The 12,394-nt window shown below is 42.1% G+C and overlaps 1 protein-coding gene across 1 annotated transcript in view; it reads right to left on the bottom strand.

Annotated features, from left to right (window-relative positions):
• SCFD2 (sec1 family domain containing 2) overlaps positions 1-11,172 on the bottom strand; it is a 241,667-nt gene extending 230,495 nt beyond the window's left edge. Inside the window, exons 1-2 of the mRNA XM_060246351.1 lie at positions 10,271-11,172; positions 7,404-7,572 (exon numbers count right to left, since the gene is read on the bottom strand). Of these exons, the coding sequence (XP_060102334.1) occupies positions 7,404-7,572; positions 10,271-11,120 (1,019 nt within the window). The 5' untranslated portion in view covers positions 11,121-11,172. The remainder of the gene's footprint in view (positions 1-7,403; positions 7,573-10,270) is intronic.
• Positions 11,173-12,394: the final 1,222 nt, after the last annotated feature.

The following is a 12,394-nucleotide window of genomic DNA, read 5'->3' on the forward strand; positions in this document are numbered from 1 at the left end:
GCCCTTTCAAGGACAGCTCTGTGAGAGCTATGGCTAACTCAAGGCCATTCCAGCAGGTGCAAGTGGAGGAGTGGGGAATCAAACCCAGTTCTCCCAGAAAAAAGTTTGCACACTTAACCACTACACCAAACCAGCTCTTGCCAGAGTCTGGACTGCAGTACTGCAGCTTACCACTCTGTCCCATGGGGTTCTTTTTATAATAGAAAGACATGACATGAGATTTAATGAACTTTTCTAGATTTTCATCCTTGGCTTAATAGCATCATAGGGCTCATTTTACCAACAGACATCCCAACAGGGGTTGGTGGGGTACAAAGGTAAGAGGCACAGGAGGTAAGAGGAAAGCAAGGGAACTAGTGGATCTAAAAACAGGTAGGACACTTGGATAAGTGCACATCATCTTTTAGGGACCAGAGGGCAAGCTTTTCTTAAACAAAGGAAGTCAGTTAGCTGAAGTCCTACGGCACAAGTGGCATGGGTGTAGGTTTCAGTTATGTGGAAAAGGACAGCACACCTGTGGGAAGGCTATCCATCTGTTACATTTTTATCCTACAAAGACTTCATGGTGACATACACAGTTCTCCCCTGCTCCTTTTTATCCTCATAATAACTTCTGTAACATTACCCACAAGCCTCATGGTTGAATGGGGATCTAAACTTAGATCTCCTAAGTCCTGACCTAGAACTAACCACTACATCACATTGACCCAACAGTTAACAACAAAGAGATTCCATCTTAGTGTTTTACATCAGACATCCAAATGTATCAAAATAGATCTGAGTATCTGTCCCGTTTGCACAAAAAGGAACTGGAGGTTGCAACTGAACATCAGAGCAATCTAAGCAAAGGCAGTCTTTACCCATATTAGGAAAAGGCCTTGTTCAGTTTGATTATCCTGCAATGTAATCCAGATAATGTGGCTTAATTGGTAGGAGTGAAGGGGGTGTAAACACATATAGCAGAGTCTGAATAGTGGATCCTTCCCAGCCTTGTGATTATAGCATACTTAAGGAAGCTATTTTCTAGGGTGGTCCAAAATCCTCATCAGCCCCAGAGACAGAAGCACTTCATGTAGTGACAATCTTCATCCTCAGAATCTATTTCCTTTCTTATATAACCCTTTTTTAATTTTAAAAGAGCCACACAAGTAGTCACAAGATTGTGTGGAAGCCCCATTCAAACCCCAAACTGCTGTTTAAACAAATACAGGGTTTCTTTAAAGACAGGAAAAAACAAAGAGTTTGAGAAATTTTTCTTTACCTTTAGACTTCTGAAAGCAGCTTTCAATTGAAAACTGACAGACACCCTGTGAGGTAGGCGGGGCTAAGAGAGTTCTGAGAGAACTGTGATTGGCTCAGGGTCACCCAGCAGGCTTCATGTGGAGGAGTGGGGAATCAAATCTGGTCCACCACTCTTAACCAGGGCTTTTTTTGTAGCAGGAACTCCTTTGCATATTAGGCCACACACATCCCTGATGTAGCCAATCCTCCAGGAGCTTACAGTAACTTCTTGGAGGACTGACTACATAAGAGGGGTGTACCCTAATATGCAAAGGAGTTCCTCCTACAAAAAAGCCCTGCCTTAACCACTATACCACACTGGCTCTCATACGTATATGTTTATTGCTTGGGAATTCATTACGCAGTATAATACAGTTTTCAATTTTTCCAGTTTTTCATTTTAAAGATGTGGTTATTTTTAATAATAATAATAAAAAACAAGCATCAATAAATGAGCAGTCATTTAACAAGGCGTTGACAGCTGAATCTCCATTCAGGGACTATAAACAGCGCCAAGTTCATTTTTGCAGATGTGCTAGCTAGTTATCCAAGTGATGCCCCTGATACATGCAAAACGCTTATGCATGCCAATGGAAATGGAATTAAATAACAGGAATGAAAATACCTCCTGGACACTTAGAAAAGTTCCCTTTCATTTTATACAAACACACAAAACGGAAATTCTGATACTATGGAATGCCAGGAATTCCCTTTCCTCAAAAGTAGAAATACTTTCGATTTCAAGCTGCCTTTGGTACTGCCTTCTGACCTTTCCTGCATTCTGGTCTGAAACAAAACATCTGATCTGTCTGCACATCCCAGAAATCATTCCTACACATATGCTACTTGCAATATTTTAATGCCAGAGGATATTCCTTTTACCCACACAACAGAAGGAAATCTCACCTTCACATCCACCAAAGCTATAATTTCATGACAGTATACAAAACATGCCTTCAGGTTTTATGTTGATATCAAACCATTGCACGTGACTAAATAAAACACTCAAATCTTCAATGCAAAACAAATACAAGGTTAGCTATTGAAGAAAGACTAATTCGTCCCTAGCATTACACACATGGAAAGAATGACAGCAGGAATGTGTATCCTCCCTCGGTTTGTTAAAGGGGTTAAAACAATGAAAAGAGGAGGATCCACAAGAACTTGCAGAGGGGAATCTCATTTCCCCCACCCTCACTAGATACTCTTTCCTTTTCCTGAAAGCCCCCATAGCCTCTCCCCTTCTCCTGGTTCCTTCTCTCCTTTCCGCCCACCAGCTAGCTTACTTTCATCTGCTCCTTTCAGCTTTTCTTCCTTCTCTCCACCTGGGAGTCTTTCCCTAGGAAAACTATGGCTCGGTTGCACATTGTCAGCTGAGCTGGGCAATTTGCATGGGGGGGGGGGGGGCGAGACAGACCAGCAAGGACTTGTGGGGTACACCTCACCTCACTATCAAATTTGCATCACTTTCCTGCTGCTCCCTTTGCCTTTTGCTGACAGAAACCAAGCAGAAGCCAAGCCTGGGATGCTCGCCAAAGTGCTGTGGTCGCTACACAAACTTCTTTTATTGTTTTCTAAAACAACGTTTTAAAATATATATTGCATATTCAATTGCAAAAATGAGGCATTTTTTCAGGTTTGCCCAAAGACCCATCTTGTCCATTCATAGCTCCAATCTCTGGATTTAAGTATTCTCAGATATGGCCAGGTTGACTATTGCTAGAGCAGTGATACTCAACTCAGTACCAGGAGGCTCAGGAGCAACAAGTGGCTATTTGCCATTTATTTCTGTTATTTATAGTCCACCGTTCTCACTGGGACTCAAGGCAGATCGCAGAGTGTAAATCAATACACTGAACAGGATGGGACATCTAGGAAGCAATATAATAGGATTAAGATGTGGAAATTGAAACGAAGTAAAAATCTGGAACAAAGCTTAACCATTAAATATGGCATACTAAACAATGCAGACATTACATAATAGGATAATATACACAACCACAGATATCATGGGCTATACACAGCAATATAGTCCACAGCTTTTTTATTAAAGCATACTTTAGTCAGTTCAGCCCTATCTCCTTTGTAAAAAACATCCTCCTGAGCAATTCAGTTTTGTGCATTTTGTGAAATGCCAGGAGAGTGGGAGCTTTCCTGACCTCATCAGGCAAGTAGGGTTAAAAGACCCCAGGTCTGAGCAGGGGATCCCCAGTTTGATCCCTGGTGGAAGCTGGGTTTTAAGATAGCCGGCTCGAGGTTGACTCAGTCTTCGATCCTTCAGAGGTCAGTAAAATGAGTACCCAGCTCGCTGGGGGGAAAGCGTAGATTACTGGGGAAGGCAATGGCCACCCCGTAAAAAGTCTGCCGTGAAAACGTTAGGAAAGCAACGTCACCCCAGAGTCGGAAATGACTGGTGCTTGCACAGGGGACCTTTTCTTTCCTCCCACTACTGGCCCGCTGGCTGGCAGAGGAAACTCCGTCCCCAAACAGTGACGTTCCCAACATGATGACATCATGCCGAAGTGGTGTCATCACACTGGGGACATCGTGCGGAGACACTCTGGCTTGAGGGGAAAATGCTATAGTTTGAGGGCAATTTCACCATAGACTTTTGCCCTTCCATGTGACATCATCATGCCATGGATGTTGCTGTTGGGGGCCTCACCTCCCTTTTGGAAGTCTTCTGCCAGAGAGAGGTAAGGACCTGGCAAGCCATTCCTTGAGGCAAGGGCCACACCAGAAATGCAGTGTATGGGCAGTTATTGATCTTGCCCTTTTGCAGGGTGGCCACGTTCAGATGAGTGAAGCTGTCCTGGTAGAGCATAGGTGGACAGTCATGCAAGCAGTAAGATTCACAGCCACAAAGGGCTTTGTATATGATAGCAAATACCTTGAACCGAACCTGGTAACTGACAGGCAGTCAATGGAGTGACTGCAGAATGCAGCCAACATGCACGTTTCACCTATTTCCTAATAATAACCAAGCTGTACCAACTGGCATCTCCAAATGGAGTGACTGCAGAATGGAGTATCTGCAGAACACAGCAAACATGCACGTTTCACTTATTTCCTAATAATAACCAAGCTGTACCAACTGGCATCTCCAAATGGTCTTTGATGGGAGACCAATGTAGAGTGCATTACAGTAGCCTAATCTTGATGCTACTGTGGGATGGATCTGTGAGGCCAGACTGGCTGAGTCAATGTAGGGGGCCATCTTCCAGGCCAAATTCAGTTAGTGTGAAGTGTTTTTGCAGCTGCATTAACTTGCAGGTCAGGATAAATCATTGCCCAATAATGTGTGTTGCCACATACAGAAAAGCAATTGAAGGCATATCCACTGGCTTGTATTCTGACCTGGTTTATAGAGCAATTTGAACCACTAACACTAACCATCTGGGAAGCTATCTCTGACAGGTCTAATTAAGAACAAATAGTTACATAGTCTATGTACCAATTGTTACATGTGGAGGTTCAGTGCTTTGGTAAGGCATGCTATAATTTTAACAAAAACATTTGGGTGTATTGTATAAACTTTGAAAGTGAAGGCCTCGCAGCTGAAATGTAACACTTATAATTTGATTTAAAATTTTTAAAATATAATTTTAGCTTTTTTGTAATTGACATTTATATTCCCATACATAAGGGGCTTTCCCCATTTATTTATTTATCAAATAGCAGAGTCACAAACAAGAAGTATGTAGGTAACCAAGTAGACAGGGCTTTTTTTTTTTTTTTTGAGCAGGAATACACAGGAATGCGGTTCCGGCCGGCTTGGTGTAAGGGTGTGGGCTAATATGCAAACGAGTTCCTGCTGTGTTTTTTCTAAAAAAAACACCCTGTGTGAAACAATGGTGATGTCAGGGGTGTGGCCTAATATGCAAATGAGTTCCTGCTGTGCTTTTTCTACAGAACAAGCCCTGCAAGTAGATACAACTGATATGTAGATTGAGTGGGCACTAATATCTAGATTTTCAATCCACGCAGTCGCAGGTTTTTTGGTTACCTAATCTGAAATTTTTCTCCCCCTCCCCTTTTGTTGTTTGTTCCCACTTTGAAATAGCCCCTATGGGAGGGACTGGACAATCCTAAACCACACACTTGCCTGAAAATTGCCAAAAGAGGTTGCAACCAACAACTTCAAAGAAACTCAGACAGACATGCATCCTCAAGATTTTGCTGGCATGAGGCATTAATTTGAAACTATCCCATTATGCATCAAGGAAACAACCCTGGTAAAATTACTAAAGCCTACAGGAGTGCAAAGGAGATTTTCAAAGAATATCATGTATTCAGTCAGTGGTATGTACTACATGCTCTGGTTATCAACAAAAGCCAGATCCAAACGTCTTTACTGCATCAGCAAATATGCTATAGGAACAAGAATTCCATTAAAATAAACACAAGGAATTTCTATATATTTCCACAGGGAAAAATAAAAATTAGATTAAACAAATGAAAACAGAAACCCATTAGTTTTTGTGGCAAATAAAATTTTCAACCGAAGACAGGCTTCCAGAGACTGTAAGCCTCTTTCTGCTCTTAAAGAGGCATTAGCCATGCAGCTTGGCATTTCTGTGATCCGCCACAAAAACAATGACAATCGAGGATCTGACTCTAGAGAAGCTGACTGCCTACTTTTGCATGAAAAACTGAAATAGCAGCAGGAACAAACTGTCCAACTTCGCTGTAAAAAAAAAAGGCATTATGGCCTTTGTTGCTACGAAGAAACTGTTATAAGCATTCTTAAGATGGCCACTCCAGGTCAAATTAGCTCAGAAATGAACTCCTACATAACGAAACTGGGGAACTTGCTCTTCAAGTTTTCCATTTGTTTGTCAAATACACTGCTTTGGTGAGTAGATTTAGAAAACACAATCTCCTTATATTCGCCTTGGTTTACTGCCAACCCTTCTGCACTTCTATATTCCGAAAAGGACCTCCGCAGTCATCAGAGGCCCACAGAAGGTATAGCTAACAAAAGTGTACAATCCACTCAGAACCTCCTTGTAATCCCTGGGCCAAAGGAGGCCCGTCTGAAAGCGACCAGGGACAGGGCCTTCTCGATTGCAGCTCCCTGTTGGTGGAATCAGCTCCCGGAGGAGGTGAGGGCCCTGCGGAACCTGGAACAGTTCCGCAGGGCCTGTAAAACAACCCTCTTCCGGTTGGCATATAATTAATTGTGATCAGAATGCCGAATATTAAATTTCAAACATCAGATTACTGAATATTGGAAATTGAAGGACTGATTTAAGGAAAATGTAGCATAGTGTATATCGATGTGAGTTTTATGTATTTTTAGGTTTTTATGTATTTTATTGTATAATTTTAATCATATTTAAACCGATCTCTGTTAGCTTTTACTGTTGTAAGCCGCCCTGAGCCCGCCTCGGTGGGGTAGGGCGGGATATAAATCGAATAAAATAAAATAAAATAAATAAAATAAATAAAAATATGTAGGCTAACACCCCACAGGAGAATGGAATTCTGGGTTTCTCAGAAAGGATGCTCTGCCCCACCCCCCGTATTGACAGCAATCAAGGCTTGAAGGATAGCAAAACTATTGTGATTGCTTAGCAACCCCCACAATTGTCACAGAGATGGCATCTGTTTCTTAAAGCTACATGCACTGCCTCTATTATTGGGGGGGGGGAGTTATCCCCTCCCATTATTTTATTTTTTTAAGGTCTCAGATTTTTCCTCAACCTAAGGCTATTTTTCAGGTTTGTAGAAAGATCTATCTTGCCTTCCGTGGCTCTGGATTTAAGTGTCTACAGATTTGGCCACATTAAGAACTATATTGACACCCCACTTTTCTTTCCAATGGAGACCCAAACTGGCTTATGGTTCTCTCTTCTTCTCCATTTTATCTGCACAACTATCCTCTGAAGTAGGTTAGGCTGAAAGGAAAACTGGCCACAGGTCACCCAACAAGCTTCAATGGAAGAGCAGAGATTCGGACTTGCATCTCCTAGATCTTGCTCCAATGCTTTGTATGCAGAATCTGGTTTCAAGCACATACCTAACATGGTGGACTGAAGCAACAATGCAGAACTCAGATTTAACATGGCATTAAGAGAACAATACATTTTAAAAAAGAAAAGCCAAGAAAATAGTCTTACGCTGGTTGTGCCAAGCAGCCTGGTGCTATGATGTTGCAATCTGCATCGTCAGTCTGCAAGGCTGTGAGTTCCACCATGCTGACCATTACGTCATTCACATGACCTGGAAGTTTGGGAAGCACTGAGAGAATCTTCTCTGCTAAGTTGTCACCATGATGACCAACTGCTCCTGGAAAATGGTCCAAAAGGGAAATACATGAATGAAGTAAATGGTATGAAAAGGAATAAGCATTCAGAAGCCATCAGATCACAATAGATGGAAAAGAATATCTGAATAATCTCAATGTTAAATTACAACATTTCAAAAATTAGTTTTTAAAAAACCCTGCCTCATAGTAAATATATCAAAACCAAGAACTTCAGTCCTTACCTACACAAAAATGGAAAGCTTGCAATACAGTATAAAAAAGAATTAACTTTTATTTTATATAATCCAATTACTATACATCATTTTAATGTACTAAATTAGATAATGCTCTTCCATTTGTTATACACAATGATATTTGACTGCAATGAGGAAAGTGGCTAAATCGTGGTAGTAGTGCATGAACTGTAGCACTTTATTTACGAAGGAATGGATATCACAAAGGCATACCTCTTTAAAGGAAAGAGAATTAAGGAAATTACGATACTGCATACACAAAGGTGAATTCTAGAATTATGAGCAGGTGTTTAGTCTTAAGTCAGCACCAAATAATGAACGCCCAAATCACAATGGTAATACCATCACTGTACTACAATTCACGAAGCTACTGTCAGCCAATCCAGTCCTAGATTTCAGCTATATGACGGTATTTACAATCCATCTAGCTTCTATTTAAATTGAACACAGGAAGTTGCCTTCAATGGAGCCAGGCCACTGGTCTACCAAAGTCAGTATTTTCTACTCTGACTGGCAGCAGTTCTGCAGAGTCTCAGGCCAAGATCTTTCACAACACCTGATCATTTTGTTAGAGATGTCAGAGATTGAACCTGGGACCTTTTGCATGCAAAAAAGATGCTCTAGCACTGAGCCGTAGTTCCACTCATATTGGTTAACATCTTTCTCCTAATATGCCTAGTTACAATCCCTTCACACTGTATGGGTTCCTTTTTCAAACAGCAGGCAAAAATGGTTATGTAGTCTAGCAAGAGCTAGCTCCAGAATAACATCAGAAACAGAATCCGTTATACACATATCATAACACATTCTCTCACTCGCATACTTTCGTTAGCTATCCAATGTTTTTTGTATTGCCCCTTGGAACTGTATATTTACATTAATATTTTGTTGTAAGCTATATTACCAAAGAACACTCATTTAGTTATTTTCTTACTTCATTTATATCTCACCTTTCTCCCCAATGGGGACCAAAAAATTGCTTACATCATACTTCTCTCTTCCATTTTACTCCCACTACAATCCTATCAAGTAGGAGATTAGAGAGAGAGAATGAGATTGGTCAAAATTTAGCCAACAAGCTTCCATAGCGGCACTCTGTGGCTGTAAAGCTGGACCAGGATTACAGACCAAGATCAGCATACTTAATAATTCATGCAGTGTACATTCTCCCCCAATTTGTGATCCATGAAAAAGTCACAAACTCCTTGTCCTGGAGCAATGAACGGCTGTCTCATCCTACTAGTTCAAGATATGGAACAACATTATAACAAGAACTTTCTGTAGATCTAAAATCTGGCACTTATACCAATGGCAAGTGAAGATTTTTATTCAGCTGTCTGCCATCTGCTCTGACAAAGGAGCAAATCAGGTGAATTATAATACCACTTAATGCACAGTAATATTATCAGAGTTGTGATTCTGAAGATGATCTGGCCATGAGCATATGCATATCACAGTCTCTTAGTCTAACCTACCACACAAGGTTGTTGTGAGGATAAAAAGAGGAAGGGAAAATGACATTATAACTTTGGGTTCTGATGGCAGAAGGGAGTGGGGTACATCTAAATAAATAATTCAGAAGCAATCTCTATGAATTCAGTGCTATTTCCTCCCAAGTAAACCTGCACAGAACTACAGACTTGCTAGAGTTCTTAACAGAGATGACAAAACACTTCCCTATTTGGCTGCGTGCAGCCATCACTGGTAGTACACTCCCCTCAGCACCCCAGCATTCAGGTTTATTGGTCTCTTTGCATACAAACTCCCATGAAGGGAAACCTTGCCTTCTGTAGCCCAGTAAGGTATTTCTTTCGAGGGAACATCAATCTTAATTTTAACTGAGGAGAAAAATGTGGAAGAATTGGAGATACTTCTAGATTTGACAGAGTTACAGGGATTAATATGCCAACAGAAGGAACCTTGACAACTCTAATTCAGGGAATGGGGGCCCCTTATAAGCAATTGTAGCTCACAGTCTGGGGGAGAAATGGCACAGCACAGAAAGTATCCTCGATCCTGAATCATTTTTAAGGGTTTAGGGTTCCATACAACACAGACAGACACCCAATTGGTACCTAAACATCTGTCACTAACCTGTGGCTGATCTGCACACAGGAACTCTAGAATAAATGAACTTCCATTTTAGTGAGTATGTGGCTTTTTCTTTCAGTATTTAACCCAGGTTTTGGATGCAATTAGATCATTTCTGTATTAAGCTTTTGCTGCTGATCTACTTCTTTACTGTATTGGGTTTCGCCACGCCTTATAGATAGTATTGTTTGCCAGCTGGTGCTGTGCCAATTTTACTCCCCTCCCCCACACAAACATACTTCCTATCAGCATCATTGAGATGATTCTGTGTGTGTGTGTGGGCCCTGGAAACCTTTCTGTCATTGTCACATATACAAGCAAGTGATCTTGCATCCACTGAATAGCTGGAGAGTTTTTAAAAACACTGTAACACACCCAGTCTCAAGATCCTTACCTGTCAAGTCTAATGTCCTATCCACAAAAATAACAGAGGCTTTACTCTGGGCAGTTTTCCTTCTGGTCTTGGCTTGGGAGTAATTTGCTAGATCCCCCGCAATGATTCTGCTCAGTGGCCCAACAGCAAAACATTCCTCTCGCACACCTAGATACTCAAATAAGGCGTTCAAGCCAGAAGCCAGTGTCCTGATTTCAAGTTGCAGCTCTGAGGGCAGAGAGGAATAGTCAACATCACCCAAGTTAGCAAATTTTTTCTTCTCTGGTCTGCCATTATTAATCTGAGCCAAATCCTGAGCCATCAAGGGAAAAAGAAAAGAAAAAGCAGGTAGCACAAAGAGGTGTGGTGAGATAGGTGCCAGAAACAAAGCAGCACACTGCACCTCTGCAGTGTAGTTCATGTTACCCATCCATTGACAAAGCTTTTCTTCAAATTGCTCAAAAACCACTTGGCTACCACCTTCCGCCTCAGCACCGCCAGAGGCATTGTGAGCCTGCAGGTGCACTGCATGGTTGACAGCTGTGAAAACCACACTGTACTGGAAGTTGCTGAGACTCACAATGTCACGAATGATGTCCACAGTTCTCCCTTTCAGCAAGGTGCTGACCACAAATACTGCCTTGGGCTGCTCTGCACCGACAGATTCGAAGCTAGAAAACTCTTTCACGTTGAGAGCCCCCGCTTGCAGCAGCCTCCCTGCTCCTCCCCACGTCCAGTGAAGGCTCTCTGCGCAAGCAGAGTCCATGAAAACGACAGCCCGCTTCACCTTGGAAAACACCTGCTCCCAAGCTTGCTGGCAAAAGGATGACACCCCGGCTGAGGCTGAGGGAAAGGAGGAGAGGGCTGACATAACGAGGGAAGAGAAGATTCTCTGCAGGAAGTAAAAACCAGGACCTTAAACGGCGGAGAGCCAAAAGTAGTCTATTTTAGGACCCACAAATCTCAATTTCCCGGGAGAAAACAGTCCCTCATAATACGGCGCCAAGAAAATGTCACACTGAGTCCGTCACCGGCATACAAAACCAGGTAGTAGAGAATACGTTGACAGCTAGACACACATGCCTATTCTATAGCTGTCGCATGCTTATGACGTTATTTCCAGACGCGAACGCTGATTGGCTTTATAGAGGCAACCCTAAGCGCCGGATGTTGATAACAGTGTCTCTCTCTACTTTTCCAAGGTGCGTAGGAAGGGAGCAGAGTTTCAAGCGCAACATTTGAAGAGGAGACTTCCTGGTTACAGGGTGACTCCCTTCATCCCCCTCCCCAAAAGTAAAAGTAGACTTTATGTCTCTGTGTGTGCGCTTTAAGTATTTAATATTCCTCAATAAATTCCTTGTTAAAATACCTCAATCCGGGGTGCATAATCGCCATATGTGATGTTCCACTCATTTGAATGCTAGCCCATGGAAATATCAAGTGAAATAAATATGTCAAGTACACCTGAAGCCAAAGTCATGTACGATGTGTGTGCCCTGCCCTTATGAAGAAAGGGAAGAGTCAGAGGTGGGAGGAAGACAAAACAGCAAGAAAGAATGTCTGTGATCGCTCAGGACAATGCGTTGTAGCCTTACCCCGTCCCCCCCCTCCCCTTATAACCGGCAATCGAGAGACAATTAGCAATGGCCATTAAGCAGGAAACAAGGAATCCAGGCATATTCGGAACAATTTGTCCCCAACCTGATGGGAGCTTCACTTAGCCTGGGAAGTTCCGGTTGATCTTTTTTGCAATTGTTCAATTATTGCTCTTTTCTGGACAGGGATGGCCAAAACTGATCATTTTCTATATTTAGAGCTGTGTTATACTCCTGGCATCTCTACTCTTCGCCCAGATACTCCTGTTCTCCCTGTTTACATTCTCCATAATGTGTCAAAGTGGTGCAGTTCTTACAGGATTATTATGCTAGGATTTGGGAGTCCCAGGTTTGAATTGCCATTGTGCCATGGAAGCTCACTGGGTGACCAGTCACTTCCTCTCAGCCTAACCTTCACAGATTTGTTGTGAGGATACAATGGAGGAGGAAGATCTATGCTTTGACCTCCTTGAAAAGCAAAAGCAAGTATGATGAAAATATACCCACATAAATAAAAGCTGACAATGTTTGTGGTAGATTACTGCAACAT

This window comes from Heteronotia binoei, chromosome 9 (genome assembly GCF_032191835.1).
Source record: "Heteronotia binoei isolate CCM8104 ecotype False Entrance Well chromosome 9, APGP_CSIRO_Hbin_v1, whole genome shotgun sequence".
Lineage (NCBI taxonomy): Eukaryota > Metazoa > Chordata > Lepidosauria > Squamata > Gekkonidae > Heteronotia > Heteronotia binoei.